Source organism: Aspergillus welwitschiae (genome assembly GCF_003344945.1).
Source record: "Aspergillus welwitschiae strain CBS 139.54b unplaced genomic scaffold BDQ94scaffold_33, whole genome shotgun sequence".
Taxonomy (NCBI): Eukaryota; Fungi; Ascomycota; class Eurotiomycetes; order Eurotiales; family Aspergillaceae; genus Aspergillus; species Aspergillus welwitschiae.
Genome location: NW_020798727.1, coordinates 237,503 through 261,360, shown reverse-complemented (window position 1 = coordinate 261,360; position 23,858 = coordinate 237,503). Strand labels below are relative to the sequence as shown.

The window sequence follows — 23,858 nt, the reverse complement described above, 5'->3', positions numbered from 1 at the left end:
CATTATGGACATCATCTGGCGAGATTCGGCTGAACCAGCCGTGTACGAAGAGGCTCGCGTAGGTCGTGTGTTCAATCATCGTCGTCCCCAACGCTTTCCTTTGGCAGTTGTCAAGGCTACCAGCACGAGCGACATTATTAAAGCTGTGAAGCTAGCCGCCGAAAAGAAGTGTCGCGTTGCTATACGCTCGGGAGGGCATTCATGGGCAGCATGGAGTGTCCGTGATGAATCCATCCTCATTGACCTGGGGAACTACAAGCACCTGGAAGTGGATGCGGAAAATCGCATCGCAAAAGCCACTCCTAGTATGACAGGGAAAGAGCTCAATGGCACCCTGATCAAGGAATATGGTTTGATGTTTCCAGGAGGTCACTGTCCCGATGTCGGCCTGGGTGGGTTCTTGCTACAAGGCGGAATGGGATGGAACTGTCGGGTCAGTTACTATGCTCCCACCATACATTTCGGCTGGCTAATGGGTAACTCCGACAGAACTGGGGTTGGGCGTGTGAACGAGTTCAAGCAGTAGATGTAGTGACAGCCACAGGCGAGCTGCTGCACTGCAACGCTACCCAGAACCGCGAGCTCTACTGGGCTGCTAGAGGGGCTGGTCCAGGGTTCCCCGGTGTGGTAACGCAGTATCATTTGGAGCTGATCCCATACCCCAAGGACGGATTCCGCTCGTCTGGCTACGTCTACCCTATCCGACACTATCGACAAGTCTTTGACTGGCTCCTGTCTATCACCCCTGGCTTCGACGAGGACACTGAAATTGCCGCCGTGGCCGCGTACCCCGAGGGCATTGATGAGCACTGCTTCTTCGTGCTATTTGTCGCCATGAAATCAACACCTGAAGAAGCCGAAAAGGCTTTACTGCCAGCGCAGATTACAAGGCCAGCCGGCGCGATCCAGGAGTGGTTCTGCCAGGTGGATAGCCTGGAAAATCAGTACTCTAAGCAAGCCAAAGCTAATCCAGAGAGACACCGGTACTGCGCCGAGAATGCCTACATCCGGAATGACGCCGACGTCCCCGCCGTGCTGGAGGAGGCATTTACGACACTGCCCCACAAGAAGGCCTTTGCCCTCTGGTACGCCATGTACCCCTGTAGCCGTCGGAAGCTGCCCGACATGGCCTTGAGCATGCAGTCGGACCATTACTTTGCACTCTACACTGTGTGGGAGGAGGAGCAGGACGATGACAGATGTCAAGCGTGGGTGGCTGATGTTATGAAGAGAGTCCAGCGACATGGGGTCGGGTCTTATCTGGGAGATGCGGACTTTCAGGTGCGAAAAACGAGGTACTGGGCGGATGACAATGCTCGACGCTTGATGGACATCCGTCGCAAATGGGATCCTCAGGGGCGTATCTGTGGGTATCTGGACCAGGGTGATCAATCTGGAACGAGAGGGCTGGATAATGCCAAGGAGATCAAGTTGTGATTGGTTGTTTGCTAGCCGGATAAATATTTACGAGAACTGTCTCGTGGTCTGGAACACTTGGTTTCAGTGATTGGCGCTCGAGGAATTGAGATCCTGTATATGAAACGAACAGCCTTACATGTACCTATACTCCCTAATGAGTCGATTATCTCCTGCGACGTAGTCTCAAGCAATAATGCTGAAGCAGACCGGGCTGTGGAGACATGGCGTTAGAGTCTCGCTCCGTGGAATATCCAACTTGCCAGGCGTAGAAAGCTCACCAGTCTACGAGCTCATGGATGACCCATTCAGCCCCTTCCTAATCCTACATCAATCAATGTAATAGTGAGATAGCTAATCAGTTAGAGTCTGCTTTCCCTCCATCTACCGTGTTCTGTCTCTCACGTGGAATACTGTAAGCGTCAACCACGTTAAACGCAGCTGTTGGCGACTTCTACCATTCATACCTCTCCTCCATCATCGATATCCAAGAAACCAAATGTCCCCGGGTTTCTCAAGGCAGTCCGGTCAGTCCACATCGGGTTGTGGAGAGCAAAAGCGAGAAGTTGCGGGAGTCGGGAGAGACACTCGGATAGCGGGGCAGTGATGAATCTCCAAGCGCCGGGAAGCTGAGCCGAACCGATCATATATGGCACTCGGCAGGAACACAGTTGCAACAGATTATATCCCACTCATCATGTCTCCTGTTCATCGGCTCGACCAAATCAGCAAACACATCTCGCCCAAGATGGTAGAGCAAACTCTTTCCAATAAGGTCGCTATCGTCAGCGGCTCGTCGTCGGGGATTGGTGCCGCCATTGTGCGGGAACTCTCTGCTCGTGGAGCGAGCACAGTTGTCAATTATCCATTCCCTGGTTTAAAAGCTGAAGCAGATGCCCTGGTGGCTTCTTTGCCATCGCCCTCGGTCGCTGTCGAAGCAGATATGGGCTCAGTGTCTGCTCCACAAGCGCTGGTCGATGCTGCTGTATCGAACTGGGGTCGAGTCGATATCGTGGTCAATTGTGTCGCACTAGCAGTGAACAAGCCGTTCGAAGAGCAGACTCTCGATGATTGGGACAGGCTGGTCAATATCAATGGACGCGGGACGTTCTTATTGACTCAGGCCAGCTTGAAGCACCTCACTAAGAACACAGGGAGAATTGTCAATATTGTGAGCATTTCGGCACGGGGGCCGCCGCCCAATCAAACCATCTATGCGGGTACCAAGGGGATGGTTGATTCATTTACTAAGTGCTGGTATGTCTCAGTCTTCTTTATGATATGAAGGGATCAGTTCCTGATTCAGGCAGGGCCAAGGAGCTTCCACCCAAGTATGGCTGTACCGTCAACGCGGTCAGTCCGGGCCCGACCAAGACTGAAGGCTTCGCAGCAGCAGGCGAGGAGCAGATGAAGATCCTGCAGCCCATCATCGATCAGACACCGGTTGCTCCTCGTATGGCTGAGCCGGATGAGATTGCGTATGCCGTAGGGTTTCTTTGCGAAGAGAGGTCGAGGTGGATTAATGGGGCACATATTGTTGCATCTGGGGGACTTTTTATTGATTAGCTTATGCGATGAGCACTTGAGAGATGTAAACAGTTACCTGATGCAGCCTCCCTTGGATGAGCAGGGCAGTGCCTCTGTCTTGCTTCTAGTGCTTTGGTTAACAAGTATTGCAGTAACTAGCACCTGTATAAGCATACCTATGACTCTATATGTCATCCAACTAATCGTTTTCGGGCGACCAAAATCCAAGAGATGAATCCATAATCGTTAGTGTACGGGCGTCCTTGAATATGATCACGCCTGCCACGTCCGCGCTGTGAACGTTCGAGATGCTTCGCACTGGCCCCAGCCAGGCCACCATGATCTGTCATAACAGCATGCAACAAACATGCAGAGTCACAAATATACAAATTTACAAATGTCTGAAGTAATGTGCATTGTGCATTCCAGGGCAATGAGGCACGTGGAAGCGAGCGCCAAAGAGGAAACTCACATTCACGCGCAGTCGCTTAACCCCGAGTGTTGACCTTAGCGCGTTTAGTATATCCTCATGCTTACTTTGTTGACGCGAGATCTGTCATTGATACTTTCTTCACCTCCAGTCTCTTCACCATCTACATACTTTTCACTCGTTCATCGTTCAAGCGTCAGCGTTCAAGCGTCAAGTCTCTTCGTCGTTCAGCAAAAATGCCTACCAACTTCAACGTTGATAGAGCGATGGCGGTGATCCGCAACGAGCATAGAAAGCTCCTCACTCTCACCTTCACCAACCACTTCATCTATTCGGGCCAGTTCCTCCCCAAGCGTGGTAAGCCATTGTCTCCTGTATCTAGAGCTCAAAGCAATGCGATACTAACCCACCAGATGCCGCCCACCCACCTCGTATGTCGTTCCCTCGCCTCAAGAGCAATGGAACCTACATGATTGTGTGCCTCGATCTCGACGCCCCATACCCCTCGTGCCGCATCCTCGGCCCCAAGTGCCTCTGGATCCAGTCCGGTCTGGAGCCGATCGTGAGCGAAAGTGGTCACTTCTTCCTCAGAGTGGCAGCCCCTTTCATCGCCAACTACGTTGGACCTAATCCCCTTCCTGGAAGTTCACCGCACCGCATTCTTTTCATTCTCTATGAACAGCCTGCTGGATTCGAAGTCACTCGATCCTCTCCCACTGGTGGCAAGAAGATGGGAGTCTGGTCTCGCATGCGTTTCGATCTTGACGGCTGGGCTAGAGAGATTGGTCTTGGCCCTGTGGTCGGAGCTAATTATTTCGTCAGCAAGTGACTGTTGACTGTTTTCTGTGATTGCGTCGTTCGTATCTGAGCTGTTTTATTTGCAGCATCAGACAAACTGATGGCTTTATTGTGGTGGATGAGTGAAATCTAGCGGTCCGCATGTATATTTTAGCATATGGTTGTGGTGTTGCGGCGTTTACTTTGAAGTTGCTTGCTTGACTTGCACATAAGATGGTAGTTGGGTTGTGGTGAAGTGGAGAAATCGGACCTGTATGTATATCTTACGATGTGATAATGATGCTCAGCATCTGTCAGACAGACTGTTGTGAACAACAAATAAAGTAATGTCTAATTAACAACGGCTCTGATCACCAGTATTTCAGCTTTAAATGACAACATAGACAGACTACCAGTTCGAAATCACATCCACTGCAGTACAGAGAACCATACTCAATAAATCTAAGAAGAAATCACTTCGCAATCTCATCCACCCACTCCTTCGAACTCACAACGCGCCCCTGACGCGTAAAAACCTTCTCCATTAGAACCCGATGCACCTCGGGATCCCGATCCATACACACATCTTCCAGAACAGTCACATTGTAATCTAGATCCGCGGCCGCGCGAACAGTCGACAGAACAGCTCCACTAGTAATAAGTCCTCCTACCACCATCTCTGTAATACCCTTCGACCGCAGTATAAGATCCAGCTCAGTGCCAGTAAAGGCCGAGACACGATGTTTGGTAACAATAGGCTCTTCCTCGCGGCGTGACAGAGCGGGATGAACCTGGGTCGACTCATCGTGGGTGAGGAAAGCCCCCATTTCCTTGGCTCTACCCACATTAGGATTTCGGGGATGGCATTCTGGATAGCCAGGACGGAAGGCCGTTACCACATGGATGATGTTGATTTGGCTGTTGCGGGCAGCTTGTGCGACGGATGATAGAGTTTGGAGGTATTGGGTGGTGTTCTCGAGACGGTTGACGACGCCGTTCTGCACGTCGAGGAGGAGGAGGGCTAGTCTTTTGGTGGCCATGGTGGTAGACTTGCTTGACTTATTTGCACGAGAAGAGTGATTTGATGATTCTCTGAATTTCATGGTTACCAGTTCCAGGGTGTACTTGGATATTTTATGCTTGCTGGGGATACCCGGTAACGGGCTGGATAGCTGGGAGTCTATTCTGTGATTGGACGAGAGGCCCGTTTCCGGGATAGAAAGCCGGTACCGGGATCTAGTTCTTGAGCTTTCACAATAACAGACCGTAGCATTATTCTTTTTTTGCTCCGTTCTCCTTACTTTTCCTACGTTTGATGGTATTCTGCTTGTAGACTTGAGTCTAAAAAGAGCCTATACAAAGAAATCAAGTGTTCAATATGAACGGCAATCCATCCTCTTCATCAGCTACAGAGACAAACGCCGCCGATCTAGAAAAAGAGCCGAACCAAGATGCACCACCTAGGCTGGAGGTATTTTCAGTCTTCACAGTCAACCAGAAGAGAGCCATGGTGGCGACCGGCTCAATGGCGAGCTTTTTCTCGCCTTTGTCTTCAAGCATCTACTTCCCTGCCATGGACACGATCGCAACAGCGCTGAATGTCTCCACATCCAAGATTGATTTGACTGTCACGACCTACCTCGTGAGTCTAGAGTTCCTTTTACAGGGTCAATAATTGATGATGTACTTTTATTTCCAGATAATGCAAGGCATAGCTCCCATGTTGATCGCCGGATTCTCGGACACAGCCGGTAGACGTCCCGCCTACATAATCTGCTTCACCGTCTATGTCGCCGCCAACCTGGGCCTCGGCATCCAAAACGACTACGGTTCGCTACTCGGTCTGCGATGCCTCCAGAGTGCAGGAAGCAGCGGCACCGTGGCCCTGGCCAACGGCCTCGTCGGAGACCTAGTAACATCAGCGGAACGCGGTACATACATCGCCTTCGCTTCGCTTGGGAGCATGCTCGGCCCCTCTCTGTCGCCCATCATCGGCGGACTCCTCAGCCAATATCTCAACTGGCACTGGATATTTTGGTTCCTTCTCATCTTCTCGGGTGCCTTCTTCCTCCCTCTATTACTCTTCCTCCCGGAGACCTGCCGCAAAGTCGTAGCCGACGGATCTGTCCCACCTCCCACACTAAACAAGAACATAAGCGACACCCTCCGGCACCGCAACCGAAAGACCAAAGGTCTCGAAGTGGAGGAAAGCAAACTCGCCGAAGTGCGCAAGAACTACGCCTTTCGGTGCCCATCACCAATGTCCACACTGAAGGTTACCGCCGACCTAGAAACCGGCGTCATTCTCCTGGCCACAGGGCTAAACTTCGCATGCTTCTACGCCGTAATGACCGGAGCGACCACCTCATTCCACGACATCTACCACCTCAACGACATCGATACAGGCCTAATGTATATCCCCATCGGGGCCGGCGGCATCGTATCAGCATTCACCACGGGCCGTCTAATGGACTGGAACTACCGACGCCATGCCGCGCAGGCCGGACTACCTGTTATCCGGAACGTGCGACAGGACCTCACGAACTTTAATATCGAAAAGGTAAGGCTGCAAGTCGGCCTACCGATGTACTACGCATGCATAGCGTCCATGATCGCCTACGGCTGGGTCCTCGGCCACAAGGTCAATCTGGCTGCGCCGGTAATCCTACTGTTCATCTGTGGATGGAGCCTCAATGCTACATCGCAGGTCTTGAATGCAATTCTTGTTGATCTGTGGCCTGGTCGGTCAGCTGCTGCGACGGCAGCGAGTAATTTGTTTCGCTGTGAGTTGGGAGCTGCAGCTTCGGCGGCGATTACGCCCATGAGTGAGGCCATGGGGCAGGGGTGGGCGTATACGACACTGGGGTTGATTGCGGTGGTTGTGTCGCCGAGTTTGTGGGTGGTTATGGAGAGGGGGATTAAGTGGAGGCAGCGGAGGTTGAGGAGGGAGCGGGAACGGGCAGCCAGAAATCAGTAGCGGGAGGTTGATGTAGAAGAAATGGAACGAGTAGTGTCACGAAATGTAGGATGTATTTTGAGATATGGCATAGTTGGGCTAGAATGCATGTCAGGAGTACGGACAAAAGCGTATGTATACTTCTATATTGTGCATTCATCGTGATATGTGGTTCTGTTATTTACAGTAGATCTACGTAGGCAGTTGCATGTTTGAAACTACATTAATGACTCTGATAGGATAGGAGCTTACTACATGATATCATTATCGTTTCATGGATCAGTTTGAGGGATGGGAGAAACCAGGTTCTCCTCTCAAAGATGTTTTCATTTAGGTTAAAAAAAAAAAAAAAAAAAAAAAAAAAAAAAAAAAACCGCCCAAAGACAAACAGGTGGAAGCAGAGGCAGCGGTGTAAGAAAAATAAAAAGAGTGACAGGGGAATCAAGAGACGGGAAAGTAAACAAGTTGAGGCCGAAAGATCAAGGAGATAGGAAATATGGATGTAAGGAAAGAGTTTATACATGAGGCCTTTGGGTGGTACATGGAAAGTATTGGAAGACAGGGGAACTGGTAGGGTCAGAGGACACTGGAAAGAGACATTAAAGATATGGGCAGGGGCATGAGGGGATAATATAATAACGTGATAAAGAGGCGGGAGAAGGTTAAGTGAACGGAAAGAGGGTTGTGGAGAATGCAGGAGAGAATGTAGACAGTCGAGGGGGGGAAAAAATACCTGGTAGGTAATAGGAAACACGGCGACTTGGGGTATTTGGGGATTATAAACATGAGAGAATGAGGAATGGTGATAAGACTGAAAATACTATGGTCTGTTGGAGAAAAAAAAGGACCTTTGAAAAATGGTATAGTAGGGAAAAAAGCTGCATGGGAGATGAAAAGAATGAATCGATGGTCTCAGGGGAAATGTGGATATGAAGAGGGGAATAAACGATGGGGTAATAAAGAAAAATCGAATTTACGAGAATAAATCCGCCTCGAGCAGCTGACTAAATCGTATACTAAGAATCAACCCATCTTGATAATTCTAATTGGCGATTCCCGAATTCCTACGCCACAAACTTCCTCTGACGCCAGATATATAATTGTAATGGTCAGAATTGGAGGAGACAAATGTGGCTGCAAGAAATTAGAAAGTCAAAACAGAATTGTCATTGGAATGGCATGCTAGCCAGGATATGACCGTCGTGTCGAGGAGAGGTGCAATGTGTTGGACTGAGCAGCAGACAAGATCATGAACAAGCATGGGGCCGTGCAGTAAATATTCTAATCCTGAAACTTCCATATCTCCTGCCACAAGCTTCCTCTGACGCCAGATATATAAATTTAGTGGTCAGAATTGGAGTAGACAAATGTAGCTGTAGAGAGAAAGGAACGTGTAGGGAAATATTATCATTAGGATGACATGCTAAAGTCAGTTCATGACCGTCGGCTTGAGGCTAGAAGTGTAAGGTATGGCGTTAGACTTGACCTTTGAAGCATAAGCTGGTTTACCCGGATGATCCACTCGAGTCTAGATTATATGTAGACAGTGAGTCTCAATCGATTCAAATGGGCGATTGTATTCAGGTCGTATATAGACAAAACTGCATAGACACGACAACAAAAACCCCCGTGAACTGAGACATCGATCATCTAGTCACAACAACAATAGGATACAATATATGCCATAAAACCTGCCTTACAGAAACATAGATATGCATGATGTTGGAAATAGAAAAGGGGGGCGCTACCGCCGTACCAGCCAGGCCCTCCTTCACAGCAGTCTTCCCTAAAAGGTAAGGCTTGCTCCCCATGAGGTAGGACTTGTGGTTTTACTGCAGACAGAAATCCCCACGGCCTCCCATTTTCACTAGTCTCCTCCACAGGCATAAGCTTAACACCTCAGACAGGAATAACCTCAAAAATGACGGCGGTAGACTTTTTGCCTGCTTGAAAACCAAGCCTTACCCTTGGGGAACGGGGCTTACCTTCTGTGGTAGGCAGAGGGTAAGCGGAGGATGAGCAAAGACCGGCTGGTCTGGCGGTAGCGTCCCCAAAACAACGGAAAAACAAGTGAGACACAAGAACTGCATAAAAGTACCAGAGCATTTCCATGCTGCCCGCTACACTATTCAGATGCACTCTGTGAAACCTCCATCGTTAGAGCCATATCAATGTAAATAATGGACTTATTAACTAACTGATGAGGTGTTTAGAAGCGCACAACTTTCTGTGTAGCTGCATCATGGTCAGCCAAGCACCGTTGAGCAGTGTGATGAAGGAAAGTGCAAGGAGAGGGGACATGAGGTCCTATTTATGCTTGGAGAAGGTGGCAAATCTATGACTGGCAGGCTCCTCAGCAATTGTGTTGACGGGGGGTTCCTAAATATGTGATGAATTCTCTGTATGGCTCTAGACACAGTTTATGCACCGCAACTTCACCGGGAAATAGCTTCTACCAGTCGCCTCTATAAGGTTAGCGTAAATATCAAACGTTCCATGAAAAGATGGAATTCCCCAGTTATTTATTGGGAGGTTGCAGCGTTGGTATTGCCCTGGGATGAGTCATCCCTCATAACTAATGTCACGAACATCCATGAAACAATAAGAGAGGACAGGGAGTTGCCGCTTAAACCCTCGCATAGACTGTGGCTAGCCGAACTGGCCCGATAATCATGATAAGAGAGCAGCTAACGTATGGCATTTTAAGTGGCAGTTGCATTATGTTGAACATTGCACTTATAGTACACTAAAAACTTTGCGGTTGTGGTGTGGTGTCCTCGGATGTGGGCGATACCGGGACATGCAGGTACTTCAATCGGGACCTCAGTTTATTGAATGTACACTTTACCTCCTGCCATTATGATCCATATATTACGTGTTCTGGGGAAATCAATTGAAATACTGTCTCAGAACCCCAAATTATTAATTAGTAAAACTCCCTCGTCAAAAGGACTAACAGACTCAAGATTACTTTGGAAAGTATCACGAAGTATTATTAGAATCATCAGTATCATTCTCTAAGATATCCTTCTAGCTAGCACTGATTCGAAGCTCTTACCGGGTCACCAATAGCCAGTGATCACAGTTGTTATCCTCCAATAGAGATTGGATGAGGATCCATCTTTTGATTATTGCCTTACGCGATCATCCGGATTCCCCTCTTGCTGATGAGGCTATTACCGTAGTATCTCAATCAACGGAACCTTCAGAGTATGCCATTACGTATGACCCATAGTTGGGGTTTGATTGGTCCCGTCTAGCTTCATTTCGTTGCTCCTTCCTCGGGCAATCTAGCCTACATGGATACTGCTACAATTACACTGTGTTCGGTATTTTCCATTCGACGCGCGTGCTTCTGTATATGATACCAATTGTTTTCGCTTCATCTGGCGCCATGTACTCATACATTTAGACATGGGTTATCAGCCTACCGCAGAAGCCTTTCCAATATACTCAGAATTAGAGAATGATGTCTTGCTGTATAGTAGCGAAGATATGTTATAGTGTAATTCCTGCTTTGAGGGTCTCAGTTAAATGCTACTGCCCCAATCTGAGTTAGTTGCTCAACCTGCGGCGCTTCAGATGCTTTCGTTTCCTTCTCCTTGTCGAGGGGATTTGGAGGAAAGATATCCGCATATTCTCCAGGGGTCACTCTAGCCCAATGCTGGAAATTCATAGCCAGATCATCCACTCTCAATTTGAGTTCATCAATCATAACCCTGCACAAAGACCAGCGCCACTTGACATAGTCGTTCAGAATCATCTGCTCGGCGTGCACAGGGCTAAACTCAAATGCACTGTCCACTATCTGGTAGTTAGTAAACCGAACAAGGATCCCATCCAGAGATAGTTATAAGGGATTAACTCACCAATGTACACCAACACTTCCAGTTGACTGCACAGGTCAACCAACAGTTGATCAATAGCTGTCTGATGGCGCCAGGCTCTCGGCTCAGCCACGACATGGTAGAAGTCAATTTGTCCAAGGAAGTGCATTGAATCATCGAAATCAGTGAGTCCGCTCTGGATGTCGCACAGTCTGTCCAGTGATTCGATCTTGATGAGCTTCCCGAATAATACTGAGGCGCATATATCCCTCTCACTGATGTGCATGAGCATAAGGTCCTGCTCGTCTTGGGCCTGCTGGTGGAAAGCTGCAAGTTCTGGCTCCCATTCGTAATATGTATCCCACTCTTCGTGGTTGTACCCGTTGGTAGCTTCCATGATGACTTTCCAGGATTTGCGAGGTGCTTGCTCACGTACGGTCTAGTGAGTAAGGAGGTGATGTGATGAAAGTCACTTGCGAAATGAGAAGCGATTTACGAGACATTTATACCTCGTGTCAGGGCAGCTCACAAAAGTGACGTGAGTGTCAATTTTATGTAGGCCGTCGGAAGATGTCGGTTCATTTGTAGAAGGTGAAATAAGGTTGAGAGTATTGCAAACGATAGGAAGTCTCGTACAGGAAAATACCATTATTTTGATCCGATGAATAAATCTTCTTCGTCCTGAGCGAAGATGCTCCAATATACCTTAAAGGCGAGAGAATGGCTTTCGGACACATCGACGTTAAGAAAGGGCTATCAGCTAACTCTCGCGCTTCTTTCTTTCTATCCCGACTTTTCCTCTTTACTTTCCTTTTTTACCTTCTTTTCTATATACTTCCTTTGTATTTATGTATCTGCATTTCTATTCTGGTTTTTTGTTTTTAATCTAACATATATATCTACTTATTCTTTTGGGGTTAGCCGAGCCGTAGAGGAGGGAATAAAGCAAAAGCGGAACAGAGTGTCTGTATCCTTCGTCAACACCAGTCGAACTAATGCAATTCTAGGTGGTGAGAAAAACATTTTTTTATTTATTGCAGTTTACATGGATCTAGAGCACTCTATTGTAAGTTCAATGCTACTAATGCTGATGAACGAACACTCGTAGCATAAGTCTGTCGGTTTGGTTACAAAATCACATTCTGCCACCAGCTGTGCAGAGATGATATGCACCTTGTCCGATAATAATCTCCAGTCCTTTGCGCAGACTATGTCCAAACACAATAATGAGAAAAAGAAGGAGAGGAGAAGAGAAGGAAAGAGAAAGAAGGGGGAAAAAGCAAATATCCACGAAAAACCAGTTGGAAAGTCCGCGTCTCCGGCCGATGAGCCGAGTTAATCCGAGCAGGCCAATTGAAGCTAGAATAATAGTGTAGATCAAACATTTCGAAGAGCGGATTATACCACCCACTCAAACTTCGTACAGTGTGGCGTAGCTAAATTGCGTATGAAGACAGTGATTGGTGGACTCGTGCGTTTCCTTTGGGGTCAGAATGTGACACAACAGCAACAGAGTGTATGTCATTGGATGAACCGCCGCAAGTGGTACTACTAGTGGGTTAGATAAAGCAAATATCTTCTGCGGGCACGCATGCAGAAAGTTCCATTTTGGGTTGGATTTGTGGCTAGCCGCTCATATTATAAATGTTAAGCAAGCAATCCCTTTCCGGCGTTTGGAGACCATCCCAGCATTGACATTATTTTACCCCTCGCCAGACACCGTTACCATGTCTTTGCCCGTCAGAAAAACAAACGCCAAAATCCAACAAGTCATAAAAGACTTGAAGGAGATCACCGCCCACCCTATCGATGCCTCCAAGGTTCATATTGAGAATCCCATTGGATGTGTGCAAGTGCCAGTCGGATTGGCCGGACCCTTGCGCGTGTGGGAGACCAGCGCTGCTGGCGAGGAGTGTGAAGAAGTCTATGCACCGCTGGCTACTACCGAAGCAGCTCTAGTTGCGAGTTGCTGTCGCGGCTGCAAGGCGTTCAACCGGAGTGGGGGCATCCACATTGTTGCTCTTTACGATGCCATGGCCAAGCAAGGAATCCCATCCATTCATCCTTCCCACCTATCAAGGTGAGCTCCTTAAGCATCTGAAACTAACTGGGGAGTAGATGTCCCGCGTTCATATTCGACACGCCGGCCGACGCGTTGGCGTTCGCTCAGCAAGTTCCGGCCTTTCACAGCGAATTTAAACGGCTTGCTGAATCCACTAGTCGCCGCATTCAGTTTTTATCCGTAACTCCGACCGTACTGGGATCTGCAACCCATCTGCGTTTTAACTACAGATGTGGCGATGCGGCCGGCCAGAATATGGCCACCATAGCAACCCATCGAGCCTGCCACGGGCTGCTGTTGGACACTCCCCTCAGGGAGGAGCTGAAAATCCGCAATTTCCAATTCGAAGGGGGCATGTCCGCGGAAAAGAGAGCCAGCTGGTCACATACAAAGGAACCACACGGCGTCGAATCCCTGGCATGGGGGGTAGTCACCAACGAGGTAGCCGAAGAACTGCTGGGATGCTCAACCGAAACCATCTACCAGGGTTTAAGTCGTGCGCAAACTGCGGCTGTGCGACAAGGGGGGTACGGCTTTTCGGGAAACCCGATGAACATTGTGACGGCTATCTTCATCGCCACCGGGCAGGACGTTGCCAGCATCGCTGAGTCGTGTTGGGCTCAGCTGACGCCTGAATATAACTACGAGACGAAAGTTCTGACTCTGTCACTGTATATTCCGTCACTTCCGGTGGGAGTAGTTGGTGGAGGCACCCACCTGGGTCCTCAGCGTGAGGCTCTTGACATCATGAAGTGCAGTGGACCTGGGAAGAAACGTCGACTTGCTGCACTAATGACGGCGTTCGCCCTGGCGTTAGACCTTAGCACTGTAGCAGCGATGGCTAATGATACGTTTTCGCAGGCTCATTCACGGCTTCGCAGAAAGCCGGTGGCCGGTACCAAAGCAAAGCTTTAGATGCGGACCCGTATGACCGGGAAAGCATTATGTCCAAACGGGAGCGAGTAGGTATTTTTAGATCATGATATATCCCGTTCTCCTTGCATTTTCAATATTTCTTAGTCTTATTACGCCATCCCTCGCAGCAGGACTTGCTCTTGGCCTAGCCAATGTAAGTAGAGCACCACTGAAAGTAGCACCAACTAATTCCAGACGTTCCAATGCTCACAGAGAATTTGTCTTTCATAGCTAGTTCAAACTTTGCATGGAATGTCTAACGCAGTCTTCGCACCATTCTCATCTTTGACGGCCACGGGTAGCACGGTCACCGCCTCAACCCCGTCCATTCGATCAGGATCGAATTCGTCCCAGTACTCCTTGGGCTCCTTCCACCCCCTTGTCTTTTCCATTTTGGCGGGAGGCCACGCCAGGCATGCGAGATAATACACCCCGAATGCAATAAGAAGGCCGACAGGGTACGCGACAAAGTAAAACCGCTGTATTCCCAAAGGTGCCTTGACGCCCATCTCGTGCAAAAAGCCATAGAAGTTCGGCGCAACTGCTACAAGATAGGCACCGAATCCGCGTAAATTGAATCCGTGAAAGAAATAGTACACGCCATCGGTGCGCGATGTATATAAAGCCGGAATGTCGAGCCATCCTGTTCGAATCAGGTAGTAGTCGCATATCAGAACCCCAGCGATAGCAGAGAGAAATATTTGATAGGAAGAGAGAAAGTTGATGAAGACGGCCGCTGTGGCAAGGAGGTACCATGGACAGATAGCGTAGGAGAGAACTAGATGATATTAGTGACTGCAAGACTTGACTTAATGGGTCGATACTCACTAGCACAAATGAAGAAGCCACGCTTAACGGTTATGTAGCGAGGCAGTAAAGCTGCAATGTCATTCCCAGCACTGCATAAAAGCAATAATCAGTCAAAGATACTGTATCAGAGCTCCAGGATACTTACGGAATCGAGTTCTCGAAAATAGCGGAAAAGACAGTTGAGTACACAAATGCCAATGAAATGAACGCACAAGCAGCCCGGTTTCCCGGCGTGTATCTTTCTCCCTCCATCAGTTTGTCCAAAAAGGTCAAGGGATTCCATATCAGCTGCTTTCCTTAGTATATGGCCTATATGCAGAGGCATTAGAATAATGGCACGTACCTCCCCAAATATACTTCTGCTACACCCAGCAATAATATTACCGATGACGGCCACTAGTAACCCAGAGAGCGGAAAGCTGATGAGCTGTGCTAGGATTACGTCGTTAGGCTTTCTTGCGTATCGCTGAAGGTCCGCGGCATTGGAAATGAAGGTCCCGCAGCTGGCCAGTCCCAGGAACAGAAACTTGCATATAAGCCAGCTCTTGGCCCTTCCATGGATGGCCGAAGGTTCGTGCAGGGCGGGAGGGTTACCTCCAGCCTGGCGTACTACCCAGGCTAACATTGCGAAAGCACCGCCATAATAGACGACTACTTTGATGTAGATTAGCTTCTTCATCTTCGGCACAGGAACCACGAGGAATGCGCAGTTGATAAGCCTATCACCTATTAGCGTCCCACCGCTCTCGAGTGGACTCGGCACTTACCAGTAAACGAGAAAGCATATCATCTGGGCAGAGGACAAGGCTGACTTTGGCCCCATCTTATCGGGGATGCGAGCAATTGATGGGAAGATCGCATGGAGAAAAACACTGGGTCAATGTCAGTCATGTGCATTGGAAAAAATCGCAATACTTACTATAGACACTGAGCTCCTTGCGTAACATTGACGCCGTTCCAGACTATACTCATTGCCGCTCGATTAAAAGTTGGCCAGAAGGCTCCCCAAGGACCAAAGCTAGATCGACACAAGACTGGGAATGGGATTCGGTACACAGCACCAGCACGCCCATTGAGTGCCATCAGGCACCCTGCGAGGAACTGGCCTGCAAACGAGCAGGCAATGGCCTCCCACATAGTCAATCCCATGGATACGCCCGTGCTTGAAGCGTACAAGTTGCTCACATTGGCAGTGGCAGAGAACCAGAAGAAGAAGTACGTTAGACGCGTCCACTTCCGGTCTCTAGTTGGTGTTGGTCGGATCGAATCATTATCAAGAACTCCCACAGGTCGGATGTTACCATTCTGGTCCACACTTTTCACAAGCAAGCGCTCATGGATCCCTTCCAACATAGAACTCATGTTGACGACACTAAGATCTGCGGTTTGATGAAGATCGATGCTGGCCGTCGGCCGCATTTAATCACTTGTCCACGTGGGCCGATAAGAAGCGCCATGATTCTGTAGCGGTCAGACACCTTATCTCTTGGCTGGACCTAAAACGGCTTGAATGGGTTCCTTTATCATCTGGGCAAACCTGGGCTCTCCTTGTGCCGGCGATTTTTTAGCTCGGGCCAATGAGGCGGTTGGGTCTGTATCGCGATGCTTATTAATGATTCGGCCTCCACCGTCATCCCCGCCCAGCAGATTGCGGGGATTGCCGCGGAAGCACACCATCGGCGATATATAATCCCTGTTAAGCAGCACCAAGGAGGCACAGTGGACAAATAGCCTTACAAGGCCAGACTAAAACAAGGGAAAGCGACCGCGCAGATGACCACTACTATGACTGCCATGGCTAGGCCCCAATATACCCATGTCGAGCTGTTGACGCTCAACGGACCGGAATACCGCAGGGTATCAACTGCCCCTCCCCGCCCCCCGAGCGACGATGAGATTCCTGTTATCGACCTTGTTGGTATTGATGGCGATCTGGATTCACGCACTGTAATCGCTGGAAAGATCCGTGCTGCTGCCCAGAATACGGGTTTCTTCTACATTAAGAATCACGGGATTTCAGAGGACCTGATCGCCAGCGCTCTCACGCAAGCCAAAGCCTTTTTCCATCAGCCAGAGGAGGAGAAAGAAAAGGTATCCAACTTCAAGCTGCTGCATATGGATGGATACCACGCGGTCGGAACTACGCAGCTGAACAAATCTGAAACAAAGGGTCAGCCTCCCAGCAAGTAGGGCGTGACGGTCATTAACTTTCAGTGACAGATCGGAAAGAGACCTTTTCCCTTCGGTACAATGCCCGCAATGACCCGTCTACAGGACCAGACACCCCGGAAGATCGTATCTGGGATGACTCGCCCCTCTGGGCTGGGACCGCGCATCTCCCAACCTTTCGCGAAATCACCATTTCTTTCTGGCAAGCACGATTGGCCTTGGCAAGAAAATTGGTGCGTATTTTTGCTCTGGCCTTGGACCTTTCCGAGGACTATTTCGATAGCGTCGTCACCCATCCCGGCGCCGACGGCCTTTACATCCACTACCCCGGTATTCCGGAACCTGAACTCAAGGGAGACAGCATAGACGTCGGCATCGGCTCACATACAGACATCCAATGCTTCACACTACTCTGGCAGGACATGTCGGGAGGTCTGCAAGTTTTGTCATCCTCTGACGAATGGTTGGACGCTCGTCCCATCCCGGGCACACTCGTCGTCAATATTGGAGATTTCCTGCAGCGCCTATCCAACAACCGGTTCAGATCCACTGTGCACAGAGTATATAATCGGAAGAGCGCTTCGCGCTATTCGATGCCGTTTTTCTTCGGGTTCAATCCCGAGACGGTGTGCCAGGTTGTACCGTCCTGTGTCGATGAGGAGCATCCAGCTCTTTACGAGCCAATCTCATGTGGAAAGGTAGGCTCTTCGGATTGAATGATCGCTTGGGATAAATATATGCTAACGGGAATAGTGGCACCGCGATCGACTGGCTCTTGCTCAAGGAAAGCTAGCTACTGCATGAGAATCGAGTGTTAGCACATGTTTCTTTTTATAGATGGAGAAAATCGGCTATCTACTCCCTTCAGATGTCAAACCCACTGTAGCTATTGCGGTTCATCTTGGGTGCCTCACTTTGCCTATAGCTTCCCTGTAGTAGCTGGCACCATTGCTGCCATACATTGATTTTCCAGGGACATTCTGAAGAAGGCAAGCCTAATGACACGTTCGTTAAGGTCAGTACTGGCTACCAAAACAATATCATACCTGTTGTAGCACTTTCATGTTAGTTGAAAGTAGTGGGAGAAGGGTGGGGAAGTAAGATGCGTAGCCTTGGGGAGACTAGGCCTGTATTTGCTGGCCTGGCTCCGACATGTGACTTGGATCCATTCAGCTTAAAAACTTCTTCTCGCAGCATTTGTCATTGTGGGTTTCCTTGCTTATCGTCTACAGCCTTGACAGGTATCATGCATTCCGACGCGTCTTTCTGCTTGGTGGCCATCAAGGTTGTTCGGACAGACAACCGACCACGGATGTATTGTCATGCTGCATCTGGTAGCTATAACCATGGACGTGCAATATGAGATTGACTGCTAATCGTAATAGTAATGGTGATATGAGACACGCATGCGATGCAAACCACTCTCCTGCATAATTCAACAACCGCCACCACACACTCCTAACCGCTAAGAAACGCTTACTTTCCGCCCTCGAAAATTATCTTCTGTGATCGCATATGGTTGAAATCGTCGTATCTACTATTTATTAGCATCTTTCCATATAGCATCAGAAACATGAGCTTACGCTGTGACAGCAGTCGAGAGTGGTCGCACGTCAGTCACCATGAAACTAGACACATCGTCAGTAAAATATATCCATCCCGCATCCGACCACCGAACTTACTCGAGAGTATCCTGCTTCTGAACCAACAGCTTCAGTGCATCCTCAAAAGTGCCTATGCATATCAGCATCCTATCACACACCCAAAGAAGGATTCACTCACTCCGGACCGGACACCGCCCCATCTCAATCTGGAGGTTCTTGCTGAAAGCCTGAAAGCCCGTCCACGGAATCTCGCCATTATGCACTCCCACACTCGAAATCCGTCCCCAAGGCCGTAACATCTCAAACGCCATAGCCAAGGCACTACTATGTCCCACCACCTCAATCGCCACATCAGCTCCTCTCCCCTCGGTCAACTCCTTCACCCTCTCCCTTAGCCCATCTGCCTGCGTCTGGAAATTCCACGGCTCAGCACCCAGCCGTCCCGCCAAGTCCAATCGATCCGGGACACTATCGATCGCAATAAGATGCTTCGGCCGATACTCCAGTGCACTGATCAAAGCACAGATCCCTACCGGCCCACACCCAAACAGGATCACTGTACTCTCCTGCACTGTGGCGTCATTCATACCCTTAAATGCATTGTTAGCGGCATAATACCCAGTCGGAAATATATCCGCCATCAGGACAAGTTTCTTCTCATCAATGTCCTTCGGTGCAGCGACCAGCGTCGAGTCTGCCAACGGGACACGGACGTAATCCGCCTGTCCGCCGTCAAGGATAGGACAGCCGTAGAGTAGGCATTTAGCACAGCGAGACGAACAGCCCCGCACGCAGTAGAAGCATTCCCCGCAGCTCACGGTAAATGGTGAGACGATTAGGTCGCCCGTATGGAAATTGTGGACTTCTGAGCCAGTTTCGACAATTTCTCCGGTGAATTCGTGACCCATGATGAAACCGGTCGTGGACGGCTGGTGACCGCGGAAGACGTGGAGTTCACTATATATACCAGAGTGTTAGTAGAGATTCTGAATGTTTTACGCATTTTGGATACTCGCCTCCCACATAGTGCCGTGTAGCGTACTTTGACGATCACGTCGGTGGGATCCTGGATCTGAGGAATGGGACGCTCCTCGAGAGCAACCTCGAAAAGTCCTTTGAAGACAACGGCCTGCATACTTGCAAAGACCGTGTTGGATCTGAGCGATGGAGCGATAATTGAAGGCGTTCGACCATTGTTATAACGGCGGTGCCATTCCTCGCTTTCCGTATGCCCGAGCGTCGGTGACAGGGATGAGTCGGAAGGATGAGGACATCTTGCAGATCCTGGGAAAGTCGAACTTGTTTGAGTATTTCATCTCCTAGTGATAGTGATGACTGGGATCCTTGGCGATACTGCAAAGTTTGTCGCTTTGCTCATAGGAGCGCTTAGTATCTTGGGAAGGGGAAGGAATATATTTCCATCAGGTAAGTTAGTTCTCATGTATCCACAAGAGTATTGATACTCATATAACTTTAGATCAGGAACACTGGACCACCAATCCTCTTTCATCGTCCTCCTCGTATAAAGAGATTCTGCCACCGAAAACCTCAGCTGTTGGCACTACTAGTCATGGCTGGGACAGGGTGCGATCCGGAGCAGGCGAGGGTGGGGGTTCCAAACCATCGTCGGGGTACGTACACTAAAAGGCCCCGAAAATAGGCCGAAAGTGGTTTTGCGTAATGCTCATGTTTAGTCTGGAGATAGAGTCTTTGAGGGGGTGTTCGTCGGAGATTTCGGGGATTCGGTGACTTACGCGAAGCGAGTGCAGAGGGTCCTTTCCTCCGGCATGGAAGCGCTACGGGAAAAGACTACCCATCCGTGTGCACCGATTTCGACATGAAATATGTGTGGATTCTTCAGTAGATCACGTACTAATGGTCTATCCAGATAAGACTCATATATATACACACCAGCGCAAAGGTATAAATATAATCCGCCAAGCATAAAACGCCACCCGGCTGTGAAGACAATTCAAAATAAAAGCATGGGGAATCAAAGAAAATGCCAATACCAACTATTCAGACGCTTTGAACCACTTTTGTTTAGGTTTCGCCGACGAGATCTTCGTCTCGAACGTTTGCCCAAGCTGGTCCACCGTAAATGGCGAAGTGAACCCGGTTGCCGTGCCAGCATAACTTGGACCGAGCCGCTGGCTACTACCCGCCGTGGACGGAGGATCGTACGAGCTTATTGAGTCACTGGCAGTTCGTACCCGCGATAAATCGAAACTGGCGCTGCGATCTCGTAGACTGGGGACGGACCCTTTGGAGGAAGTGGGTCTCGATTGGCTTAGACCAGGGACTAAGCATCGGGGATGAAGCTGCCTCTCATTCGCCATGGAAGATGTTTCGCTGTTTGTGGTGGAATCCGGTATAGAACAAGTGTCGGCATTGGATCGAGACTCTGCAATAGATCCCGTCTCGGCGGTCGACCCACCACCACTGTCTGGCCTGGTCTCGGGTATTGACCGCACATCCGGGTTGGATTGAATGTCCGCGTAAGATCGGGAGTCGGGGATAGATCGGGAATCGGTGCTAGATCGGGTATCTGCGGTGGACCTGGTGTCTGAAACACAAGAGTCGGGATTCGATCCAGTGTCGGTGTGTGGCGGCGGTCCGCCCGTGGGCGGCGCTTCAACTGGGTTCGGAGAATGATGGTCAAACTCTTGGCCTTCGCGAATATAACACCTCGAAATCAAGTCGTTTTGGATGGTCATGATTTTGTTAAGCGCTCTGATCAGAGCGAATTTGAACGGATACGACATCTCTGGATGTCCGGATATGGTCTCGTATGCGAGCTCCTTGACGTACCCCAGGCACGTGTTCATATGCATGTACTCGATCTTCAGTGGGTGCATCAAGATTTTACCTGTGTGCATCTTTCTGAATCCCCAACATGGAATCAGTACATTTGCCCGACTTTGTTCACGAGGGTCTGCATGAGGAGATCAGCTCAGTAGACTTACCCAACCTTATCCAGGTACTCCCAATATTCGAGACGGCTGGGGTCGGAAAATAATCGGGTCAAATACCACTTCCAGAAGATCTTCCTCCGCTGCACGTGCGGACCGTCCAGAGTGAAGTATTCGTCGACTTGGGCTTCGGATTCCGTGCTTCGAACCCGCAAGGCGCGGGCTGTTATGTCGAAGTCGAGCATTTTCGCGTATAGACGGTGAGTGAGAACCGGTAAGGCCGCCTTGAGAAACTTGGCACCTTTGTTGAAGACGATAATATCATCTGGCCAGCGATCAGTACTCTGGCTCGTCCCTTAGCAGACTAGATCATACCGTCTGTGAAGTCCAGGAACAACCGCAGAAAGTCCATCCGTTTACTGAAATCGGTGTATAATTCCTTCCGCGTTACCTGCTTGATGCCATCCTGTACAGGAGACAGTGAAGCCATGACGTATCAGACTAGCAGGGAAGATGATCTATGCGTAGGGTGCAAGTTTGGTAGGGCAATGGTACAGTGAACGTCAGCAAGGGGGAAAACTAGCTTGCGCGCTCTAGATTTGAATAGTGACGAAGAAGCAAAATGTGTCTCCGGTCAGCCCTCCCCCAGAGTCCTTATATTTAGCCGGCCCAATGACCCCTGGCAGGATTTTGGGCCAGCATGCGGTTTCCGATTGCGCCAAACCGATGGAGAAGCGGACTGCGGCTGACGTGCCATGCGATTGGCACAGCTGCTTGACATTCCGAAACTGTGCCGTCATCCAACGCTTGAGGGCTGTTGACAGGGTGGTCCACTACTTTACCCGCATACGTGGAACTCCGCGGCAGAGTTTTGCAAGGTGTGATGCGACTAGGCAAGGATGCTGAAGGCTGACTGCCAGCGGCGATTATGGAAGCGATTGATTGGGGGGTGGGAAGGGGGGACCAATGGTGGGCTGTGTATGGAGACAATAAGTTCACGTATATTAAGTCAACGAATTGCGTCCCCACCAAGGTGATTCCGCGACAATGGCCCAGACTCCAGTGTTCAGCTGCGCCGTCGCGATCCCTGGGCGTCCAAGGGCATCAGAGGGGCCCGTTTGGAGGGAGTGGATCCGCTAACGAGCCCATCGCGTAGGATCCAATATGTCGGAGATGTCGGAAGTTCCATCCCAGTCATGATTCGCCGTTCGCATCCAGTTGTGATCGTGCCGGTCTGTGCTGGTCCCCTCGAGGGAACGAACCGTCCGTCAGCTTCTTGGCATCAGGATCGGCTCTATGATGTTGTCAGGATGGCGACCATCTGGGCAGTTCAGCTGACGCAGAGGTGTTCCTTCCGTAGCCGGCGTTGTCGGCTCCCTTCAATTGACACATCCGATGTACATGATGCAGTTTGTCGATCACCCCTGGCTAGAACAGTCGCAAGCAGGGTGGTGACAAGTTGGGTATGTTATAGCAGCAGGGATGGGCGGAGATATCCCTCACTCTTTCCTCACTGAACGTGAATCATGCCACCTTTTGCATTGCCCTTTTGGGCCTCGTTCATTTGGGATCTCGTGGGCCCCGTGATCGCACTGTTCCCGACTGGGACACGCCTCGGCGTGACCGACCAACGGCACATGACTAATCGCTCCGCTGTGGATCTCGGCTACCCGCCAATCAGCAGAGCCCTTTTCGGATCTCCAGCTGAGAGTCGCTTTTCCACATTTCATTTGGCACGGGATATCCGATGTGAAACAAGGAATCGAGCAGACAAGCAATTCATGATTCAGCTCCCAGTCCCCAGTGGAAAACCGGTGGAGGAGGGTATATAATCAGATCGGGGCACTAAACGCGATTCGACGTGAGAAACTCGGGTTTGGCACCTCTCATGCAGGTCCCTCGCGGAGCAGATGGTGTACCCCTCCAGCCAAATTTACAGGCGGGTCGCTGACAGGCACCCTGGTATTCCATCTAACCGTCCTAAGGCATAGAAGAGATGGACTAACGCACCTAATAAGACATGCTTTTCAGCCAGGGATATCCCGGACTCATTGGGCGCACGACTGACAACCACCACGACCATGCTAATGCACCTGTCCCCGATGGCAGGCCCAACTGCACCGGCTGGATTGGCGGTCCTTCACTCTGATCACATCGGCCCTTGGCTGGCACTTAAGAAGAGAGAGATATAGCTCAGCTCAGTCGGGGATCTCTCAGCATTTCCGGTGGTGATTCGGTCCCTGAGCAAGGACCAATTGGCTCCCCAAGCTTGTCCGCAATCCGGCCGAACCCAATCCCCGGTCGGTGCAGGGGTAGGAGTAGCAGTGAGAGTTGCCTACTCTGTCGTGTTCCACGATGAATGACACATTGAGAGCTGTCCGCGTCACGTTCACACTCTTTCCCCTTCTATTCACAAGCATCGACTCTTGAGAGTGTCATGATGTTGATCTTTC

The 23,858-nt window shown here is 49.8% G+C and overlaps 13 protein-coding genes across 13 annotated transcripts; 6 read left to right on the top strand and 7 right to left on the bottom strand.

Moving 5' to 3' along the window:
* Positions 1-4: 4 nt before the first annotated feature.
* Positions 5-1,550, top strand: BDQ94DRAFT_181970 (FAD-binding oxidoreductase; the record flags this gene model as incomplete). The annotated part of the gene is made up of 2 exons (XM_026774023.1): positions 5-433; positions 490-1,550. The coding sequence occupies 2 exons, from the start codon at positions 5-7 to the stop codon at positions 1,435-1,437; spliced, it is 1,377 nt and encodes a 458-aa protein (XP_026622975.1). The 3' UTR covers positions 1,438-1,550.
* A 560-nt stretch (positions 1,551-2,110) lies between these two features.
* On the top strand, positions 2,111-3,106 carry BDQ94DRAFT_181968 (SDR family NAD(P)-dependent oxidoreductase; the record flags this gene model as incomplete). The annotated part of the gene is made up of 2 exons (XM_026774022.1): positions 2,111-2,673; positions 2,727-3,106. 2 exons carry the CDS (start codon positions 2,114-2,116, stop codon positions 2,980-2,982), a joined length of 816 nt encoding a protein of 271 aa, XP_026622974.1. The 3' UTR covers positions 2,983-3,106.
* A 503-nt stretch (positions 3,107-3,609) lies between these two features.
* On the top strand, positions 3,610-4,202 carry BDQ94DRAFT_173439 (YbhB/YbcL family Raf kinase inhibitor-like protein; the record flags this gene model as incomplete). The annotated part of the gene is made up of 2 exons (XM_026772158.1): positions 3,610-3,730; positions 3,787-4,202. The coding sequence occupies 2 exons, from the start codon at positions 3,610-3,612 to the stop codon at positions 4,200-4,202; spliced, it is 537 nt and encodes a 178-aa protein (XP_026622973.1).
* Positions 4,203-4,623: 421 nt separating this feature from the next.
* On the bottom strand, positions 4,624-5,190 carry BDQ94DRAFT_173438 (cysteine hydrolase family protein; the record flags this gene model as incomplete). Its single annotated transcript, XM_026772157.1, has 1 exon — positions 4,624-5,190. The coding sequence occupies one exon, from the start codon at positions 5,188-5,190 to the stop codon at positions 4,624-4,626; it is 567 nt and encodes a 188-aa protein (XP_026622972.1).
* Positions 5,191-5,528: 338 nt separating this feature from the next.
* BDQ94DRAFT_173437 (MFS general substrate transporter) lies at positions 5,529-7,127 on the top strand (the record flags this gene model as incomplete). Its single annotated transcript, XM_026772156.1, has 2 exons — positions 5,529-5,792; positions 5,850-7,127. The coding sequence occupies 2 exons, from the start codon at positions 5,529-5,531 to the stop codon at positions 7,125-7,127; spliced, it is 1,542 nt and encodes a 513-aa protein (XP_026622971.1).
* A 1,765-nt stretch (positions 7,128-8,892) lies between these two features.
* BDQ94DRAFT_149718 (uncharacterized protein) lies at positions 8,893-9,367 on the bottom strand. Its single transcript, XM_026767440.1, has 2 exons — positions 9,305-9,367; positions 8,893-9,246 (listed from the first exon to the last, which is right to left on the bottom strand). Exon 2 carries the CDS (start codon positions 9,216-9,218, stop codon positions 9,006-9,008), a length of 213 nt encoding a protein of 70 aa, XP_026622970.1. The 5' UTR covers positions 9,219-9,246; positions 9,305-9,367; the 3' UTR covers positions 8,893-9,005.
* Positions 9,368-10,632: 1,265 nt separating this feature from the next.
* On the bottom strand, positions 10,633-11,330 carry BDQ94DRAFT_173436 (uncharacterized protein; the record flags this gene model as incomplete). Its single annotated transcript, XM_026772155.1, has 2 exons — positions 10,633-10,910; positions 10,976-11,330. 2 exons carry the CDS (start codon positions 11,328-11,330, stop codon positions 10,633-10,635), a joined length of 633 nt encoding a protein of 210 aa, XP_026622969.1.
* A 1,330-nt stretch (positions 11,331-12,660) lies between these two features.
* Positions 12,661-13,910, top strand: BDQ94DRAFT_173435 (hmg-CoA reductase; the record flags this gene model as incomplete). The annotated part of the gene is made up of 2 exons (XM_026772154.1): positions 12,661-13,013; positions 13,052-13,910. The coding sequence occupies 2 exons, from the start codon at positions 12,661-12,663 to the stop codon at positions 13,908-13,910; spliced, it is 1,212 nt and encodes a 403-aa protein (XP_026622968.1).
* A 50-nt stretch (positions 13,911-13,960) lies between these two features.
* On the bottom strand, positions 13,961-16,356 carry BDQ94DRAFT_181961 (nucleobase cation symporter-1 family protein). Its single transcript, XM_026774021.1, has 6 exons — positions 15,640-16,356; positions 15,488-15,592; positions 15,064-15,439; positions 14,866-15,008; positions 14,739-14,809; positions 13,961-14,688 (listed from the first exon to the last, which is right to left on the bottom strand). The coding sequence occupies exons 1-6, from the start codon at positions 16,137-16,139 to the stop codon at positions 14,147-14,149; spliced, it is 1,737 nt and encodes a 578-aa protein (XP_026622967.1). The 5' UTR covers positions 16,140-16,356; the 3' UTR covers positions 13,961-14,146.
* Positions 16,357-16,404: 48 nt separating this feature from the next.
* Positions 16,405-17,948, top strand: BDQ94DRAFT_149715 (isopenicillin N synthase family dioxygenase). The gene is made up of 3 exons (XM_026767439.1): positions 16,405-16,890; positions 16,941-17,587; positions 17,643-17,948. The coding sequence occupies exons 1-3, from the start codon at positions 16,494-16,496 to the stop codon at positions 17,691-17,693; spliced, it is 1,095 nt and encodes a 364-aa protein (XP_026622966.1). The 5' UTR covers positions 16,405-16,493; the 3' UTR covers positions 17,694-17,948.
* Positions 17,949-18,008: 60 nt separating this feature from the next.
* Positions 18,009-18,727, bottom strand: BDQ94DRAFT_149712 (uncharacterized protein). The gene is made up of 4 exons (XM_026767438.1): positions 18,672-18,727; positions 18,473-18,623; positions 18,275-18,423; positions 18,009-18,223 (listed from the first exon to the last, which is right to left on the bottom strand). The coding sequence occupies exons 3-4, from the start codon at positions 18,319-18,321 to the stop codon at positions 18,109-18,111; spliced, it is 162 nt and encodes a 53-aa protein (XP_026622965.1). The 5' UTR covers positions 18,322-18,423; positions 18,473-18,623; positions 18,672-18,727; the 3' UTR covers positions 18,009-18,108.
* On the bottom strand, positions 18,201-20,070 carry BDQ94DRAFT_79984 (alcohol dehydrogenase family protein). The gene is made up of 5 exons (XM_026776581.1): positions 19,510-20,070; positions 18,672-19,450; positions 18,572-18,623; positions 18,473-18,517; positions 18,201-18,423 (listed from the first exon to the last, which is right to left on the bottom strand). Exons 1-5 carry the CDS (start codon positions 19,626-19,628, stop codon positions 18,366-18,368), a joined length of 1,053 nt encoding a protein of 350 aa, XP_026622964.1. The 5' UTR covers positions 19,629-20,070; the 3' UTR covers positions 18,201-18,365.
* Positions 20,071-20,326: 256 nt separating this feature from the next.
* BDQ94DRAFT_149709 (Protoglobin-domain-containing protein) lies at positions 20,327-22,087 on the bottom strand. The gene is made up of 3 exons (XM_026767437.1): positions 21,781-22,087; positions 21,460-21,730; positions 20,327-21,376 (listed from the first exon to the last, which is right to left on the bottom strand). The coding sequence occupies exons 1-3, from the start codon at positions 21,893-21,895 to the stop codon at positions 20,509-20,511; spliced, it is 1,254 nt and encodes a 417-aa protein (XP_026622963.1). The 5' UTR covers positions 21,896-22,087; the 3' UTR covers positions 20,327-20,508.
* Positions 22,088-23,858: the final 1,771 nt, after the last annotated feature.